Source organism: Oncorhynchus clarkii, chromosome 7, assembly GCF_045791955.1.
Source record: "Oncorhynchus clarkii lewisi isolate Uvic-CL-2024 chromosome 7, UVic_Ocla_1.0, whole genome shotgun sequence".
In the NCBI taxonomy this organism is placed as follows: domain Eukaryota; kingdom Metazoa; phylum Chordata; class Actinopteri; order Salmoniformes; family Salmonidae; genus Oncorhynchus; species Oncorhynchus clarkii.
Window position 1 is genome coordinate 69,820,824 of NC_092153.1, and position 16,704 is coordinate 69,837,527.

Consider the following 16,704-nt stretch of genomic DNA (forward strand, 5'->3'; position numbering starts at 1 on the left):
GGAGGGGGCTCTACAAACTCCCAGTACCAAAGAGGTCAGGGGACTTCCAGTGGAGGATTCTACATGGAGTCCTGGCCACTAACAGCTGGTTGGCAAGGGTTGAACCGGGAGTCGTAGAAGTGGTGAGGTTTTGGTTATTTTGATGTGTGGTGTTGTTTTGTATCGTGGTGTAGAAGGCAAGGTGAGTATGGTACATATATGCAGTACTGCAGTACAGGAGGTTTTCTGATGTCTTGTTTTAAGGGACGGGGTTAGTGAGATTCTAATGAAATGAGAATGTTTCATTAAAGAAAGACAAAAAGTCAAAAGTCTCTCTCGCTCTCGTCTACACCTACTAGACCATTCAAATTTGCTCTATCACAGCTGGGCACTCCTGTGTGTTTTGGAGAGGGGGAGAGAGAGGGAGCGATAGAGGAAGAAAAATAAAGAGAGGTAGCAAAATAGGAAGAAAGAGAGAGTGAGAGAGAGGGAGGGAAAGAGAAAGAAAACGAGAGAGAGGGAGCAAAATAAGAAGAAAGAGAGTGTGAGAGAGGGAGCGAAAGAGAAAGAAAAACAGAGAGTGGGAGCAAAATGGGAAGAAAGAGAGAGTGATACATGTGCCTCCTGTGTCTATGTGAAACAAAAATGGCAATTGAGTGAATGTGTGTTACATTGTGTGTTACATTGTGTGTGTGTGTGTGTGTGTGTGTGTGTGTGTGTGTGTGTGTGTGTGTGTGTGTGTGTGTGTGTGTGTGTGTGAGCAGTAGGATATTGTCGTCGGTTCCTGGCATTCCCAGACCCTTTTACACAGCCATAATCCCTGGACTACAAGAGGCAAATCAATCCGGCGGGCAAAGGGGCAGTAATCCCTGGTTCAGTCAGCCTTCCAGGCTGCAGCCAATGATCATACTAGCATACCACTTTACAATGCATGTTTATAACATTGTTTAAGTCAGTAGTGTTCTAGACAGGTGTGGAAATTGGAATATGGCTATTGTCTACAGCCAGTCTGGACAGGGTCTCTACCTGGATATCACAAGGGCCACTCAGGGGCCTTGATGGGACATGGAGAGAAACAGAGGAGCCCTGACAAAGGAGCTGATTAAGTCAAGGTGTTCTGTGCTCTTCATTTACTCTGCAGCTACCTAACAGTGTTCGTACACAATTTTGCGAAACCACGGCATTCAAACGAGGTTGCAATAAAAACTAATGGGACTGTAGCAACTGTGTTGGCATCAAAATCCGGGGTGTGAACTACGCTCTATTCAAGCGTTGATGGACCAACAGTATTTGAGAAAAGATAAAAAAACGGACCCCTCTGATGCTGTACGTTTCATCTTGATTTACTCTGTCTACGTTTTACTTTCACATTAGGCTGGTGGTCTGATATGTAGGAAGACGGGCTCACCGCAGTGGATGAAATGGAATGGATGGAAAGGTATCAAACACATCAATCATGGTTTCGATGTGTTTGATACCATTATTTTTATTTCATTCCAGCCATTGCCACGAGCCCCTCCTCCAACATATCTGCCCACCAGCCACCACTGATATTAAAACTGGTTTTATCTCCAAGCAGAATGGATAGGAGCAGTTCTTAAATAGCAGTGTTAGCCCAGCCCCATAGGTTACCTTGCAAACGGTCTATCTAATGGTCCGAGATGGACAGAAATAGAGATAGTGACCTGCAGGGAGTGTCATCACACATAATTTGACTAAGTCGTCATAGCTACAGATACAAAACCCCAAGCACTCTTGTCATTGGTTGAAATACATCATATGCCCCATGATCACTGTGCACCCAACACACCAGGGGAGATGTTGAAAGAGACCAAAATAAATTCCTTGACGCTAGTGAAACTGCATCTCACACACACACACACACACACACACACACAGGCCTTGTGTGACACCAGGGATCAAACACAGCACTCTCCCTGTTCCACATTTCATACACTATTAATAATGTGCCTAAATTATTGATTAGTTACATTTTCTATTCCTCTCTCTGCACTTTGTGTACTGTTCTATGAAGGATCTAGTCCCCTCACTAACGACCCACTCGGGGCACATTTCTCGGTGCCATTTTCGGATGGACCCATGTCTAAAGTTGTGCAGACACCCCGCCCCCCCCTCCTACACACACGGTCAAACACACATACACACCACCAACTCCTAGCAGACCCAGATGTAAATTAGACAGTGTGCTCACACATCAGTAGAAAAACTATCATATTTACAACCAGAAGGACAATGAGATATTTATCTCTAATCTACTATGAAAAGCAACATGGGGGAAGTAACACACACACACACACAGACATCGTATTCACTAGAGACCTGCAGGAATCCCACAGCTCTGATGGATGTGAATCACCCAGGCTACTGTAACATTACATCCCTCTCTCTCTCATACTCATTATCTGACTCTCACTTTATTTCTCTCTCCCTCCATCTCTCACTTTTATGCTGTATCTCTGTCGCTTTCTCTCTCCCCCCCTTTCTCTCCATCTCACTTTCATGTTCTCTCTCCCCCCCTTTCTCTCCATCTCACTTTCATGTTCTCTCTCCCCCCCTTTCTCTCCATCTCACTTTCATGTTCTCTCCCCCCCTTCTCTCCATCTCACTTTCGTGTTCTCTCTCCCCCCTTTCTCTCCATCTCACTTTCATGTTCTCTCTCCCCCCTTTCTCTCCATCTCACTTTCATGTTCTCTCTCACATTGCTTTCTCTCTCCCCCCCTTTCTCTCCATCTCACTTTCATGTTCTCTCTCCCCCCTTTCTCTCCATCTCACTTTCATGTTCTCTCTCCCCCCCTTTCTCTCCATCTCACTTTCATGTTCTCTCTCCCATTGCTTCCTCTCCCTCTCTTCTCAGCAAACTGTACAGATGAAAATGGAAGCTGAGCCTTCATTTGATATACGGTATGGCACAGTCTGTCTATTCAAAGGCAATGTATTATGCATTATGGTTCTCATGGGCTAAGAGGCATTGTGATTCCATAAATAATACCACATTTTCTACCCTAAATATTTCCTGGTTTTTCATCAAAAACCATGGTCACATAATTCCTTTCCCCTCTGTTATTTGTACAGTCAACAATACATGCAGTAGCTCCTAGCTAAAACACAGATAGGCCCACACATAGGGTTAGCAAAAGTACTGCACTATATAGTAAATAGGGTGCCATTATGTGCCTGTCCAGGGCTATAATCACTGGCCCCTATCCTAGATCCACACACAAACCTTCCATTGACATCATGTATTATTTACATGAAACTATGGGTTTACGTGCCCATCTCAACTTAAGTGCTGAACGTGGATTGGCTAGCGGAGCTGTTCGGTGGGGGGTGCTGAATGTGGATTGGCTAGCGGAGCTATTGGGTGGGTGGTGCTGAATGTGGATTGGCTAGCGGGAGCTGTCCAGGGGGTTGCTGCTGAATACACTCAGAAACACCCTGCCAGGAGAGAAAGGGTGATAGCTACACCTAGGCTCACACTTCCGGTCATAAGTAACCCCACGGTAGCATGGACCTCCTTTCCCCCTCTCCACTTCTGGTTCTCTCCTCCTTTCCCTACGCATTAGGCCAATTAGAGCAGCTCACAACCACACCCACAAGAGGGGGGGGGGGGGGTACTTCAATACAGGCATTGTAATGTGGTGTTTCACTATAGAGCAAGAACAAGAAACCTAGTATGTGGATGCAGGCTTCACACTGCTGTCCGTCCATAGAGTTAAACAACTACAGTGCAGCTCCTTCTGAGATTGAAACAAGTCCTGCTGAGACTGGGGCTGTCCTAATATGGACACCATACACACAACACACCAGCGAGACATCTCATCACATCACTCTAAAACTTCCTGCTCTCTTTGGACATCTCATAAAACTCTTTGGTAGCTTGGCTCATTCCGCTGCGTCTGTATCCATCCAAGCATGAAAGCAACGCCTGACAAACGATAGCGCTGTGTTTCCATAGCAATCTATCCATCTATGAATGGCCTGTGTCACTGCTGGTGACAGCCAGATGCCGAGGAAGACAAGGCAGGCCAATTAAAAGCCCAACACCAGCCACCAACCCTGTTGTTACTACCATCATTCAATTGGGCCTGATTTGCATAATTAAGCTGGGTGATTGGCCTGAAAACCTAACAAGAGTCTGTTCTAACCAGCAGTGTTAAGTACCATTGGAGAGAATAAAGGGGTGAGTCACTCACACTGACCTGTGGATCCCCATAGGAGAGCATCAGAACATATTTCATTATGACACATTGATATTAATGAATGAGTCATCTTTTAATCAGGAAGGATCAACCCCAATTTAGGTTGTATTGGCCATGTCTGTATCCCTAATGGGATACTATTCCCCATGGGCCCTGGTCAAAAGTAGTGAACTACATAATGAATATGGTGCCATTTGAGATGCAGCTAAATCTCTCTATTCACCACAGGAGGGACTGCTGTGATACTAACAGGTGAGATCAGTCATAGGGCTTCACTTCTGGAGCGAGACACACTGGTGAGATCAGTCATAGGGGTTCACTTCTGGAGCGAGACAAACTGGTGAGATCAGTCACAGGACATTCTGGAGTGACACCAACTGGTGAGATCAGTCATAGGGGTTCACTTCTGGAGCGACCCTAACTGGTGAGATCAGTCACAGGACATTCTGGAGCCACTCAATCCCACCTGATTACTGAAGACAAACAGAAAGACAGACAGACAGGAAGCATCATATCTTTTTTTGTACCTTTATTTAACTAGGCAAGTCAGTTAAGAACAAATTCTTATTTTCAATGACGGCCTAGGAACAGTGGGTTAACTGCCTGTTCAGGGGCAGAACGGCAGATTTGTACCTTGTCAGCTCGGGGGTTTGAGCTTGCAACCTTCCGGTTGCTAGTCCAACACTCGGCTACCCTGCCTCCCCGGCAGGAGCATGCAGAGTGGTGTGCTGGCTGCCAACCCCTGGACCAGAGCAGACAGAGACTGAGGCTTAAACTCAATTAATCGTTCCTTGATTCCTTACATCCTCCTTCTCAAATGTGTTTTGAAAAGGAGGATAGGAGAGAGGAAGCAAGGAAAGGAAACAAGGAAAGGTGAATTGAGAACGAGCCTGAATGTCCAACAAACCTGATGTATTTTATGTTTCCTTTTCAAATCCAAAGCTTTAGTTAAACGCAGGTCTGAGAAAGACCAAGAAAGGCCAGGGTAGCCAGAGGAAGACATTATGACAAGGAATTTTTTGAGGAACCCATCCATAAACCATTCTAGGGGTACTTGGGGGTACTTGGGTACTTGGCCCACTTTTATCACAGGGGGTTCTTGGCCCACTTTTATCACAGGGCACTTGGCCCACTTTTAACACAGGGCACTTGGCCCACGTTTATCACGGGGCACTTGGCCCCCATTTATCACAGGGCACTTGGCCCACTTATATCACAGGGCACTTGGCCCACTTATATCACAGGGCACTTGGCCCACTTCTATCATAGGGTGTACTTGGCCCACTTTTATCATAGGGTGTACTTGGCCCACTTTTATCAGAGGGCACTTGGCCCACTTTTATCATAGGGTGTACTTGGCCCACTTTTATCAGAGGGCACTTGGCCCACTTTTATCATAGGGTGTACTTGGCCCACTTTTATCACAGGGCACTTGGCCCACTTTTATCACAGGGCACTTGGCCCACTTTTATCACAGGGCACCTGGCCTACTTTTATCACAGGGCACCTGGCCTACTTTTATCACAGGGTGTACTTGGCCCACTTTCATCACAGGGCACTTGGCCCACTTTTATCACATTATTCAGACCCTGATGGAATCCACCCACATACTTCACACAAAGCAACAAAACTCTCTCTCTCTTTGTCTCTCTCGATTTCTCATACACACACACGCATGTGGGCTATACTCGGCCTTGTCTCAGGATGGTAAGTTGGTGGTTGAAGATATCCCTCTAGTGATGTGGGGTTATTTCCTGCCTATTTGGCCCTGTCTCCTGTCTCCTGTTGTATCCAGTGTCATGTGTGAATTTAAGTATGCTCTCTCTAATTCTCTCTCTCTCTTTCTTTCTTTCTTTCTTTCTTTCTTTCTTTCTTTCTCTCGGAGGACATGAGCCCGAAGACCATGTCCAAGGATAACATGGCCTGATGACTCCTTGCTGTCCCCAGTCCACCTGGCCGTGCTGCTGCTCCAGTTTCAACTGTTCTGCCTGCGGCTATGGAACCCTGACCTGTTCACCGGACGTGCTACCTGTCCCAGACCTGCTGTTTTCAACTCTCTAGAGACAGCAGGAGCGGTAGAGACACTCTGAATGATCGGCTATGAAAAGCCAACTGACATTTACTCCTGTGGTGCTGACCTGTTGCACCCTCGACAACCACTGTGACTATTATTATTTGACCCTGCTGGTCATCTATGAACATTTGAACATCTTGGCCATGTTCTGTTATAATCTCCACCCGGCACAGCCAGAAGAGGACTGGCCACCCCTCATAACCTGGTTCCTCTTTAGGTTTCTTCCTAGGTTTTGGCCTTTCTAGGGAGTTTTTCCAAGCCACCGGGCTTCTACACCTGCATTGCTTGCTGTTTGGGGGTTTAGGCTGGGTTTCTGTACAGCACTTTGTGATATCAGCTGATGTAAGAAGGGCTTTATAAATACATTTGATTGATTGATTGATTGATTGATTGATGAACTCTTGCAAACACACACACACACACAGACAAACACACACACACACAGAGAGAGAAGCCACAACCAACTGACGGAAGACTCTGATCTATAGAGATTAGAGATTAGAGCGGCCTTACCTCCAGGTGCGGTGCAGGGTTGAATCCACACAGGTTGCAGACCTGGGCGTGGCACTGGGTACAGGTGTTGTAGTTGGGTGGTTGGGCAGTCACGCCCACATTCAGACTTGTCTTACACAGGGGACAGCAGGCACCTTTATCCTGCTGCTGTTGCTGCTGCTGGGGAGGTGCATGGGGTCCCTGTTGGGGTGCATGGAGGCCCTGTTGGGGTGCATGGGGGCCCTCTTGGGGTGCATGGGGTCCCTGTTGGGGTGCATGGGGTCCCTGTTGGGGTGCATGGGGTCCCTGTTGGGGTGCATGGGGGCCCTGTTGGGGTGCATGGGGTCCCGGTTGGAGTGCATGGGTTCCCTGTTGGGGTGCATGTGGTCCCTGTTGGAGTGCATGGGGTCCCCGTTGGGGTGCATGGGGGCCCTGTTGGGGTGCATGGGGGCCCTGTTGGCCTGGATGGGGTCCTGGTGGTTTCACTGCCCCAGCTGCAGGTTCTTGGGGTCCAGCTGGTTTAGGGGCAGGTTTGGGGGGATGTTGCTGCTGCTGGGGCGGGGTGGGTACTGGGTCCACTGATATGAGGGTGCTGGCCTGGTTGAGGAGGGACGCACCGAAGCCACCAAAGCCTCCAAACAGCTTTCCAAAGGTCTGCTCAGGAGCGGCGGCCGGGGGCGGGGGCTGGCGGGATGGGGAGCTCCCTGCGCTGCGGGTGTGGTCCTGGCGGAGGGGCAGGGGCTGGTGGGCGGGAGAGCCACGGAGGTCAGGCTGGGACGGGGCTTTGGCCATGCCTGGGAGAGGGATGGCTCCTGGGGGGAGACGAGCCCCACCCTGACCCTGGGCTGGAACTGGACCCACTGGACCTCTCTGCTGTTGAGGGGTCTGGCCTGGGGCTGGACCAGTCTGTCTGTTAGGGCCTGGTGGGGGCTGGGCTTGTGTCGGAACCTGGTGCTGGGTTAGAGGCTGTGCCTGAGGTGGGGCTTGGGACTGGGGCTGAGGTTGGACCTGGGGCTGGGGTTGGACCTGGGGCTGAGGTTGGGCCTGGGGCTGAGGTTGGGCCTGGGGCTGGGGTTGGACCTGGGGCTGGGGTGGGGGCTGAGTTTGAGGTTCAGAGATGGGCTCTAGTTTGGCTTGGTGGGACGGAGAGTGGATCTGCTGCTGGCTCTTGGAGCGAGGTGTCTCCATGTCCATTCCCAAAGCTCTCTGCATCTGGCAGTTCAGACACAGCCACTCCTGGACCTATGGCAGCATTAAAGAGGAAATAAAACAAGAGTATTAACAATATACTATACATACTCCACCAACTGAATTCACTCAAATCAATTGAGCTGACTGGTTTTACTAACAAAAATACTTCATAGACAATGAATGGAACAAATTGCTTATAAATCATATGTAAAATATACATTGAGCAAGAGAACTGGGACCGAATAACGTATCAAGTATCACAGAGTATGAGTGCTGATCTAGGGTCAGGTTCCCATTGTCTGTAAAATGTTATTAATTGCGATCTAAAAGGCAAAACTGATCCTAAATGAGCACTCCTACTCTGAGACGTTTCAAACATATGGCACCTGGTGTTGGCTTGCCCCACTAGTAGCATCTTGTTGGTAAACAGGAGTGATAAATTATGATATTTGCAGTTGGGATAAACTGAGCTAGGGGCTCCTTCAATAAAACAAGACGGATCCCCCTGATTATCCAGGCTTTAGCACTCTAACTCCTTCTTTCCTTCCATATCTCTCCTCGTATACCTCTCGATCAGTCATCATCCTCTCTCACGCTATCGTGTCTTGGTCTTACTGTCCTCCTTTCTCTCTTTGCCTTTCACGTCTTCATCCCTTTTAACCATCTCTGTCCCTGCCCTCTCTTTCTCCATCCTATTACACTCTATATCTCCCTCTTTATCTCCCTCTCATCTTACTACCCTCTATAACTACCTCTTTATCTCCCTCTCATCCTACTACCCTCTATATCTCCCTCTCATCCTACTACCCTCTATATCTCCCTCTTTATCTCCCTCTATATCTCCCTCTCATCCTATTACCCTCTCTCTCTTTTTCCCTTTGTATCACCCTCTATCTCTCCCTCTTTCCCCATCCTGTCTCCTTCTTATCTTTCCCTCTCTTTATTTTGCTGCCGAGTGGCGCAGCGGTCTAACGCACTGCATCTCAGTGCTAGAGGCATCACTACAGACCCTGGTTCGATTCCAGGCTGTGTCAAAACCGTCCGTGATTGGGAATCTCATAGGGCGGCACCCAATTGGCGCAGCATTGTCCGGGTTAGGTTGGCTGGGGTAGGCCATCATTTAAATAAGAATTTGTTCTTAAACGACTTGCCTAAAGGTTAAATAACTAAAATAAAAAATATCCCATCCTATATCTCTCCCCATCTCCAGCGCTTTCTACCTCTATCTTTCCTTCTCCCCTTCTCTCCCACTATCTCAGGCAGATACTGTAAGAAGAATGGAGTGACGCCCCCCTTCTCCCCCTCTCTCCCTCTCCCCTCTCTGACAGTCTATCAGTGTGTGTGTGCATGTGTGCGTGCGTGTGCCTGCACGTGCATGTGTCCGTATCAGTCATTCAGTCACAGCAGTATTCCAGACCCTGTCTTTAGTCCCCTGTAGTTTCTCTGAGCTGAGAGTGACGAAGCCAGAGTTTGAACTCTCAATCAACCAGAAGGGAAGGGTAGGAGGCGGGGTTACACCCCTGGGACACTGGGCGTGCTCAGAACAACCGTGGGCTGCAGGGAAAATATATCTAGAAAAAAAACAAGCCAGGGCCTTGATCAAATCAAGTCTTTATCATCAGGCCCAGAGAGCAATCTCACTCACTCACTCACTCACTCACTCACTCACTCACTCACTCACCATAGCTTCAGACAATCATGTTAATCTGATGATCTCTAATCAATGAAATCTGATCTTTCACAGAGAGCCAGCACTTATTTACCAATCTCTCCCTGTTTCTGATATTGGTATTACACTGGGTTGAACTACACTCCAATGTATTTTGTAAGAAGATACTTTCACAAGCTGTAATTTGTATTTTTTTTAAACTACATACTTTTCTATACCATTCTTATAGCGGTTCACCATTTTGTTGCCCCCTTTCCCCCTGCATTGGTGTCAGAAGTCTGGTTGCATTATCATGTGATACAGTGGGGCAAAAAATGATTTAGTCAGCCACCAATTGTGCAAGTTCTCCCACTTAAAATGATGAGAGAGGCCTGTAATTTTCATCATAGGTACACTTCAACTATGACAGACAAAATGAGGGAAACAAATCCAGAAAATCACATTGTAGGACTTTTAATGAATTTATTTCCAAATTATGGTGGAAAATAAGTATTTAGTCACCTACAACCTACAAAGCAAGATTTCTGGCTCTCACAGACCTGTAACTTCTTCTTTAAGAGGCTCCTCTGTCCTCCACTTGTTACCTGTATTAATGGCACCTGTTTGAACTTGTTATCAGTATAAAAGACACCTGTCCACAACCTCAAACAGTCACACTCCAAACTCCACTATGGCCAAGACCAAAGAGCTGTCAAAGAACACCAGAAACAAAAGTGTAGACCTGCACCAGGCTGGGAAGACTGAATCTGCAATAGGTAAGCAGCTTGGTTCGAATAAATCAACTGTGGGAGCAATTATTAGGAAATGGAAGACATACAAGACCACTGATAATCTCCCTCGATCTGGGGCTCCACGCAAGATCTCACCCCTTGGGGTCAAAATTATCACAAGAACGGTGAGCAAAAATTCCAGAACCACTGGAGGGGGGGGGGACCTAGTGAATGACCTGCAGAGAGCTGGGACCAAAGTAACAAAGCCTACCATCAGTAACACACTACGCCGCCAGGGACTCAAATCCTGCAGTGCCAGACGTGTCCCCCTGCTTAAGCCAGTACATGTCCAGGCCCGTCTGAAGTTTGCTAGAGAGCATTTGGATGATCCAGAAGAAGATTGGGAGAATGAAGAACACCATACCTACTGTGAAGCATAGGGGTGGAAACATCATGCTTTGGGGCTGTTTTTCTGCAAAGGGACCAGGACGACTGATCCGTGTAAAGGAAAGAATGAATGGGGCCATGTATCGTGAGATTTTGAGTGAAAACCTCCTTCCATCAGCAAGGGCATTGAAGATGAAACGTGGCTGGGTCTTTCAGCATGACAATGATCCCAAACACACAGCCTGGGCAACGAAGGAGTGGCTTCGAAAGAAGCATTTCAAGGTCCTGGAGTGGCCTAGCCAGTCTCCAGATCTCAACCCCATAGAAAAGCTTTGGAGGGAGTTGAAAGTCCGTGTTGCCCAGCAACAGCCCCAAAACATCACTGCTCTAGAGGAGATCTACATGGAGGAATGGGCCAAAATACCAGCAACAGTGTGTGAAAACCTTGTGAAGACTTACAGAAAACGTTTGACCTCTGTCATTGCCAACAAAGGGTATATAACAAAGTATTGAGAAACTTTTGTTATTGACCAATTACTTATTTTCCACCATAATTTGCAAATAAATTCATTAGAAATCTTACATAACAGGTTAGGAAAATTAATGTAGAAAGTTAGGAGAATTAGGTTAAGCTGTATCCCATCTAGACATGACCCTGAAACAAGACCAATAATAATACCCAGTGTGCATTGCAGTTAATTTTGGTATGTTCATTTTCACATATGCATTTTGATCATTTAGCAGACACTCTTATTCAGAGTGACTTACAGTTAGGGCATTCAACTAAGGTAGATAAACAACAGCATATCACAGTTATATCAAGTAAAACGTTTTGTTACTGGCAATGTTGTTGCTGTTCGAGCTGGCTACTTGCAAATGTATTTCTATATTTTAAAGGACAAAATACATGTACTTTAATTCAATACATTTCAAAATACAATAATTTTGTAGTTGAATTCGATATATTGATCTTATTGGCATTTTGCCCATCCCTCTGTGTGTGTGTGTGTGTGTGTGTGTGTGTGCGTGTGCGTGTGCGTGTGCGTCTGCGTGTGCGTGTGCGGGTGTGTGTGTGGGGGCGTGGGCGTGTGTGTGTGTGTGTGTGTATTTTTTACGTCACTGGTACGCCATTTCCGGTCACAACTTACAGACTTGTTTACGTGTTGCTGTGCATTTTGTTGCCAACCTATTTTGCTACCTGACAACTTTACGGTTTTTACTTTTTAATGACCGTTTATATTTTTGTTTTTTTTCCCTCAACTTTTTCACTCCGGACGCTTTATCTGGACATGGTTCGTCAGCACCTCCAACAGCCGAAGCTAAGTAGTAACATTAACATGATGCCTTCTAATAATTGCAGTCGCTATACTCATAATATACAGGAGAACGATCGCCTTACGGTGAGGATAGCTGTGTTGCAAGCCTAGCTTCAGACACAATCGTTAGGCAAGGGTCATTTCAGTGTAGGAAAGGATGAAACAGCGTCTGTGCCACCAGTAAATACAGATAGTAACGTTAGTATAAATCCCCTCGCACGGTCCCCGCAGCCAGACAACTTTCTCTCGGTTTCTGGAAGGAAATGCTGTAAGAATGCTCAATCGGTGTCGCTCATTCAGCCGACAGAAACTTTCAACCGGTTTTCCCCATTAAGCAGCGAGTCGGAGTCAGAGGCCGAGTCTTCTCTTGTCTCTACTCCTCCCGTTACGGGGTCTGAGACGCCGAAGCTTCCCACCATTAGCTCTGACAAATTGAAAACTCTAGTCATTGGCGACTCCATTACCCGCAGTATTAGACTTAAAACGAATCATCCAGCGATCATACACTGTTTACCAGGGGGCAGGGCTACCGACGTTAAGACTAATCTGAAGATGGTGCTGGCTAAAGCTAAAACTGGCGAGTGTAGAGAGTATAGAGATATTGTTATCCACGTCAGCACCAACGATGTTAGGATGAAACAGTCAGAGATCACCAAGCGCAACATAGCTTCAGCGTGTAAATCAGCTAGAAAGATGTGTCGGCATCGAGTAATTGTCTCTGGCCCCCTCCCAGTTAGGGGGAGTGATGAGCTTTACAGCAGAGTCTCACAACTCAATCGCTGGTTGAAAACTGTTTTCTGCCCCTCCCAAAAGATAGAATTTGTAGATAATTGGCCCTCTTTCTGGGACTCACCCACAAACAGGACCAAGTCTGACCTGCTGAGGAGTGACGGACTCCATCCTAGCTGGAGGGGTGCTCTCATCTTATGTACCAACATAGACTCCTCTAGCTCCACAATGAAATAGGGTGCAGGCCAGGCAGCAGGCTGTTAGCCAGCCTGCCAGCATAGTGGAGTCTGCCACTAGCACAGTCAGTGTAGTCAGCTCAGCTATCCCCATTGAGACCGTGTCTGTGCCTCGACCTAGGTTGGGCAAAACTAAACATGGCGGTGTTCGCCTTAGCAATCTCACTAGGATAAAGATCTCCTCCATTCCTGTCATTATTGAAAGAGATCATGATACCTCACATTTCAAAATAGGGCTACTTAATGTTAGAACCCTTACTTCAAAGGCAATTATAGTCAATGAACTAATCACTGATCATAATCTTGACGTGATTGGCCTGACTGAAACATGGCTTAAGCCTGATGAATTTACTGTGTTAAATGAGGCCTCACCTCCTGGCTACACTAGTGACCATATCCCCCATGCATCCCGCAAAGGCGGAGGTGTTGCTAACATTTACGATAGCAAATTTCAATTTACAAAAAAAAAAATGACGTTTTCGTCTTTTGAGCTTCTAGTCATGAAATCTATGAAGCCTACTCAATCACTTTTTATAGCTACTGTTTACAAGCCTCCTGGGCCATATACAGCGTTCCTCATTGAGTTCCCTGAATTCCTATCGGACCTTGTAGTCATAGCAGATAATATTCTAATCTTTGGTGACTTTAATATTCACATGGAAAAGTCCACAGACTAACTCCAAAAGGCTTTCGGAGCCATCGACTCAGTGGGTTTTGTCCAACATGTCTCTGGACCCACTCACTGTCACAGTCATACTCTGGACCTAGTTTTGTCCCATGGAATAAATGTTGTGGATCTTAATGTTTTTCCTCATAATCCTGGACTATCGGACCACCATTTTATTACGTTTGCAATTGCAACAAATAATCTGCTCAGACCCCAACCAAGGAACATCAAAAGTCATGCTATAAATTCACAGACAACACAAAGATTCCTTGATGTCCTTCCAGATTCCCTCTGTCTACCCAAGGACGCCAGAGGACAAAAATCAGGTAACCACCTAACTGAGGAACTCAATTTAACCTTGCGCAATACCCTAGATGCAGTTGCACCCCTAAAAACTAAAAACATTTCTCATAAGAAACTAGCTCCCTGGTACACAGAAAATACCCGAGCTCTGAAGCAAGCTTCCAGAAAATTGGAACGGAAATGGCGCCACACCAAGCTGAAAGTCTTCCGACTAGCTTGGAAAGACAGTACCGTGCAGTACCGAAGAGCCCTTACTGCTGCTCGATCATCCTATTTTTCTAACTTAATTGAGGAAAATAAGAACAATCCGAAATTCCTTTTTGATACTGTCGCAAAGCTAACTAAAAAGCAGCATTCCCCAAGAGAGGATGGCTTTCACTTCAGCAGTGATAAATTAATGAACTTCATTGAGGAAAATATCATGATTATTAGAAAGCAAATTACGGACTCCTCTTTAAATCTGCGTATTCCTTCAAAGCTCAGTTGTCCTGAGTCTACACAACTCTGCCAGGACCTAGGATCAAGAGAGACACTCAAGTGTTTTAGTACTATATCTCTTGACACAATGATGAAAATAATCATGGCCTCTAAACCTTCAAACTGCATACTGGACCCTATTCCAACTAAACTACTGAAAGAGCTGCTTCCTGTGCTTGGCCCTCCTATGTTGAACATAATAAATGGCTCTCTATCCGCCGGATGTGTACCAAACTCACTAAAAGTGGCAGTAATAAAGCCTCTCTTGAAAAAGCCAAACCTTGACCCAGAAAATATAAAAAACTATCGGCCTATATCGAATATTCCATTCCTCTCAAACATTTTAGAAAAGGCTGTTGCGCAACAACTCACTGCCTTCCTGAAGACAAACAATGTATACGAAATGCTTCAGTCTGGTTTTAGACCCCATCATAGCACTGAGACTGCACTTGTGAAGGTGGTAAATGACCTTTTAATGGCATCAGACCGAGGCTCTGCATCTGTCCTCGTGCTCCTAGACCTTAGTGCTGCTTTTGATACCATCGATCACCACATTCTTTTGGAGAGATTGGAAACTCAAATTGGTCTACACGGACAAGTTCTGGCCTGGTTTAGATCTTATCTGTCGGAAAGATATCAGTTTGTCTCTGTGAATGGTTTGTCCTCTGACAAATCAATTGTAAATGTCAGTGTTCCTCAAGGTTCCGTTTTAGGACCACTATTGTTTTCACTATATATTTTACCTCTTGGGGATGTCATTCGAAAACATAATGTTAACTTTCACTGCTATGCGGATGACACACAGCTGTACATTTCAATGAAACATGGTGAAGCCCCAAAATTGCCCTCGCTAGAAGCATGTGTTTCAGACATAAGGAAGTGGATGGCTGCAAACGTTCTACTTTTAAACTCGGACAAAACAGAGATGCTTGTTCTAGGTCCCAAGAAACAAAGAGATCTTCTGTTGAATCTGACAATTAATCTTAATGGTTGTACAGTCGTCTCAAATAAAACTGTGAAGGACCTCGGCGTTACTCTGGACCCTGATCTCTCTTTTGAAGAAGACCATTTCAAGGACAGCTTTTTTCCATCTACGTAACATTGCAAAAATCAGAAACGTTCTGTCCAAAAATGATGCAGAAAAAATAATCCATGCTTTTGTCACTTCTAGGTTAGACTACTGCAATTCTCTACTTTCCGGCTACCCAGATAAAGCACTAAATAAACTTCAGTTAGTGCTAAATACGGCTGCTAGAATCCTGACTAAACCAAAACATTTGATCATATTACTCCAGTGCTAGCCTCCCTACACTGGCTTCCTGTCAAGGCAAGGGCTGATTTCAAGGTTTTACTGCTAATCTACAAAGCATTACATGGGCTTGCTCCTACCTATCTCCCTGATTTGGTCCTGTCGTACATACCTACACGTACGCTACGGTCACAAGACGCAGGCCTCCTAATTGTCCCTAGAATTTCTAAGCAAACAGCTGGAGGCAGGGCTTTCTCCTATAAAGCTCAATTTTTATGGAACGGTCTGCCTACCCATGTAAGAGACGCAAACTCGGTCTCAACCTTTAAGTCTTTACTGAAGACTCATCTCTTCAGTGGGTCATATGATTGAGTGTAGTCTGGCCCAGGAGTGGGAAGGTGAACGGTGCTCTGGAGCAACGAACCGCCCTTGCTGTCTCTGCCTGGCCGGTTCCCCTCTTTCCACTGGGATTCTCTGCCTCTAACCCTATTACAGGGGCTGAGTCACTGGCTTACTGGGGCTCTTTCATACCGTCCCTGGGAGGGGTGCGTCACTTGAGTGGGTTGAGTCACTGATGTGTTCTTCCTGTCTGGGTTGGCGCCCCCCTCTTGGGTTGTGCCGTGGCGGAGATCTTTGTGGGCTATACTCGGCCTTGTCTCAGGATGGTAAGTTGGTGGTTGAAGATATCCCTCTAGTGGTGTGGGAGCTGTGCTTTGGCAAAGTGGGTGAGGTTATATCCTTCCTGTTTGGCCCTGTCCGGGGGTGTCCTCGAATGGGGCCACAGTGTCTCCTGACCCCTCCTGTCTCAGCCTCCAGTATTTATGCTGCAGTAGTTTATGTGTCGGGGGGCTAGGGTCAGTCTGTTATATCTGGAGTACTTCTCCTGTCCTATTCGGTGTCCGGTGTGAATTTAAGTGTGCTCTCTCTAATTCTCTATTTCTCTTTTTCTTTCTCTCTCTCGGAGGACCTGAGCCCTAGGACCATGCCTCAGGACTACCTGACATG

General features: G+C 46.4%; 1 protein-coding gene across 1 annotated transcript in view; it reads right to left on the reverse strand.

Moving 5' to 3' along the window:
• Window positions 1-16,704, reverse strand: part of LOC139413767 (protein bassoon-like) — a 179,929-nt gene that overhangs the window by 99,103 nt on the left and 64,122 nt on the right. Inside the window, exons 3-5 of the mRNA XM_071161500.1 lie at window positions 7,774-8,007; window positions 7,198-7,671; window positions 6,787-6,972 (exon numbers count right to left, since the gene is read on the reverse strand). Of these exons, the coding sequence (XP_071017601.1) occupies window positions 6,787-6,972; window positions 7,198-7,671; window positions 7,774-8,007 (894 nt within the window). The remainder of the gene's footprint in view (window positions 1-6,786; window positions 6,973-7,197; window positions 7,672-7,773; window positions 8,008-16,704) is intronic.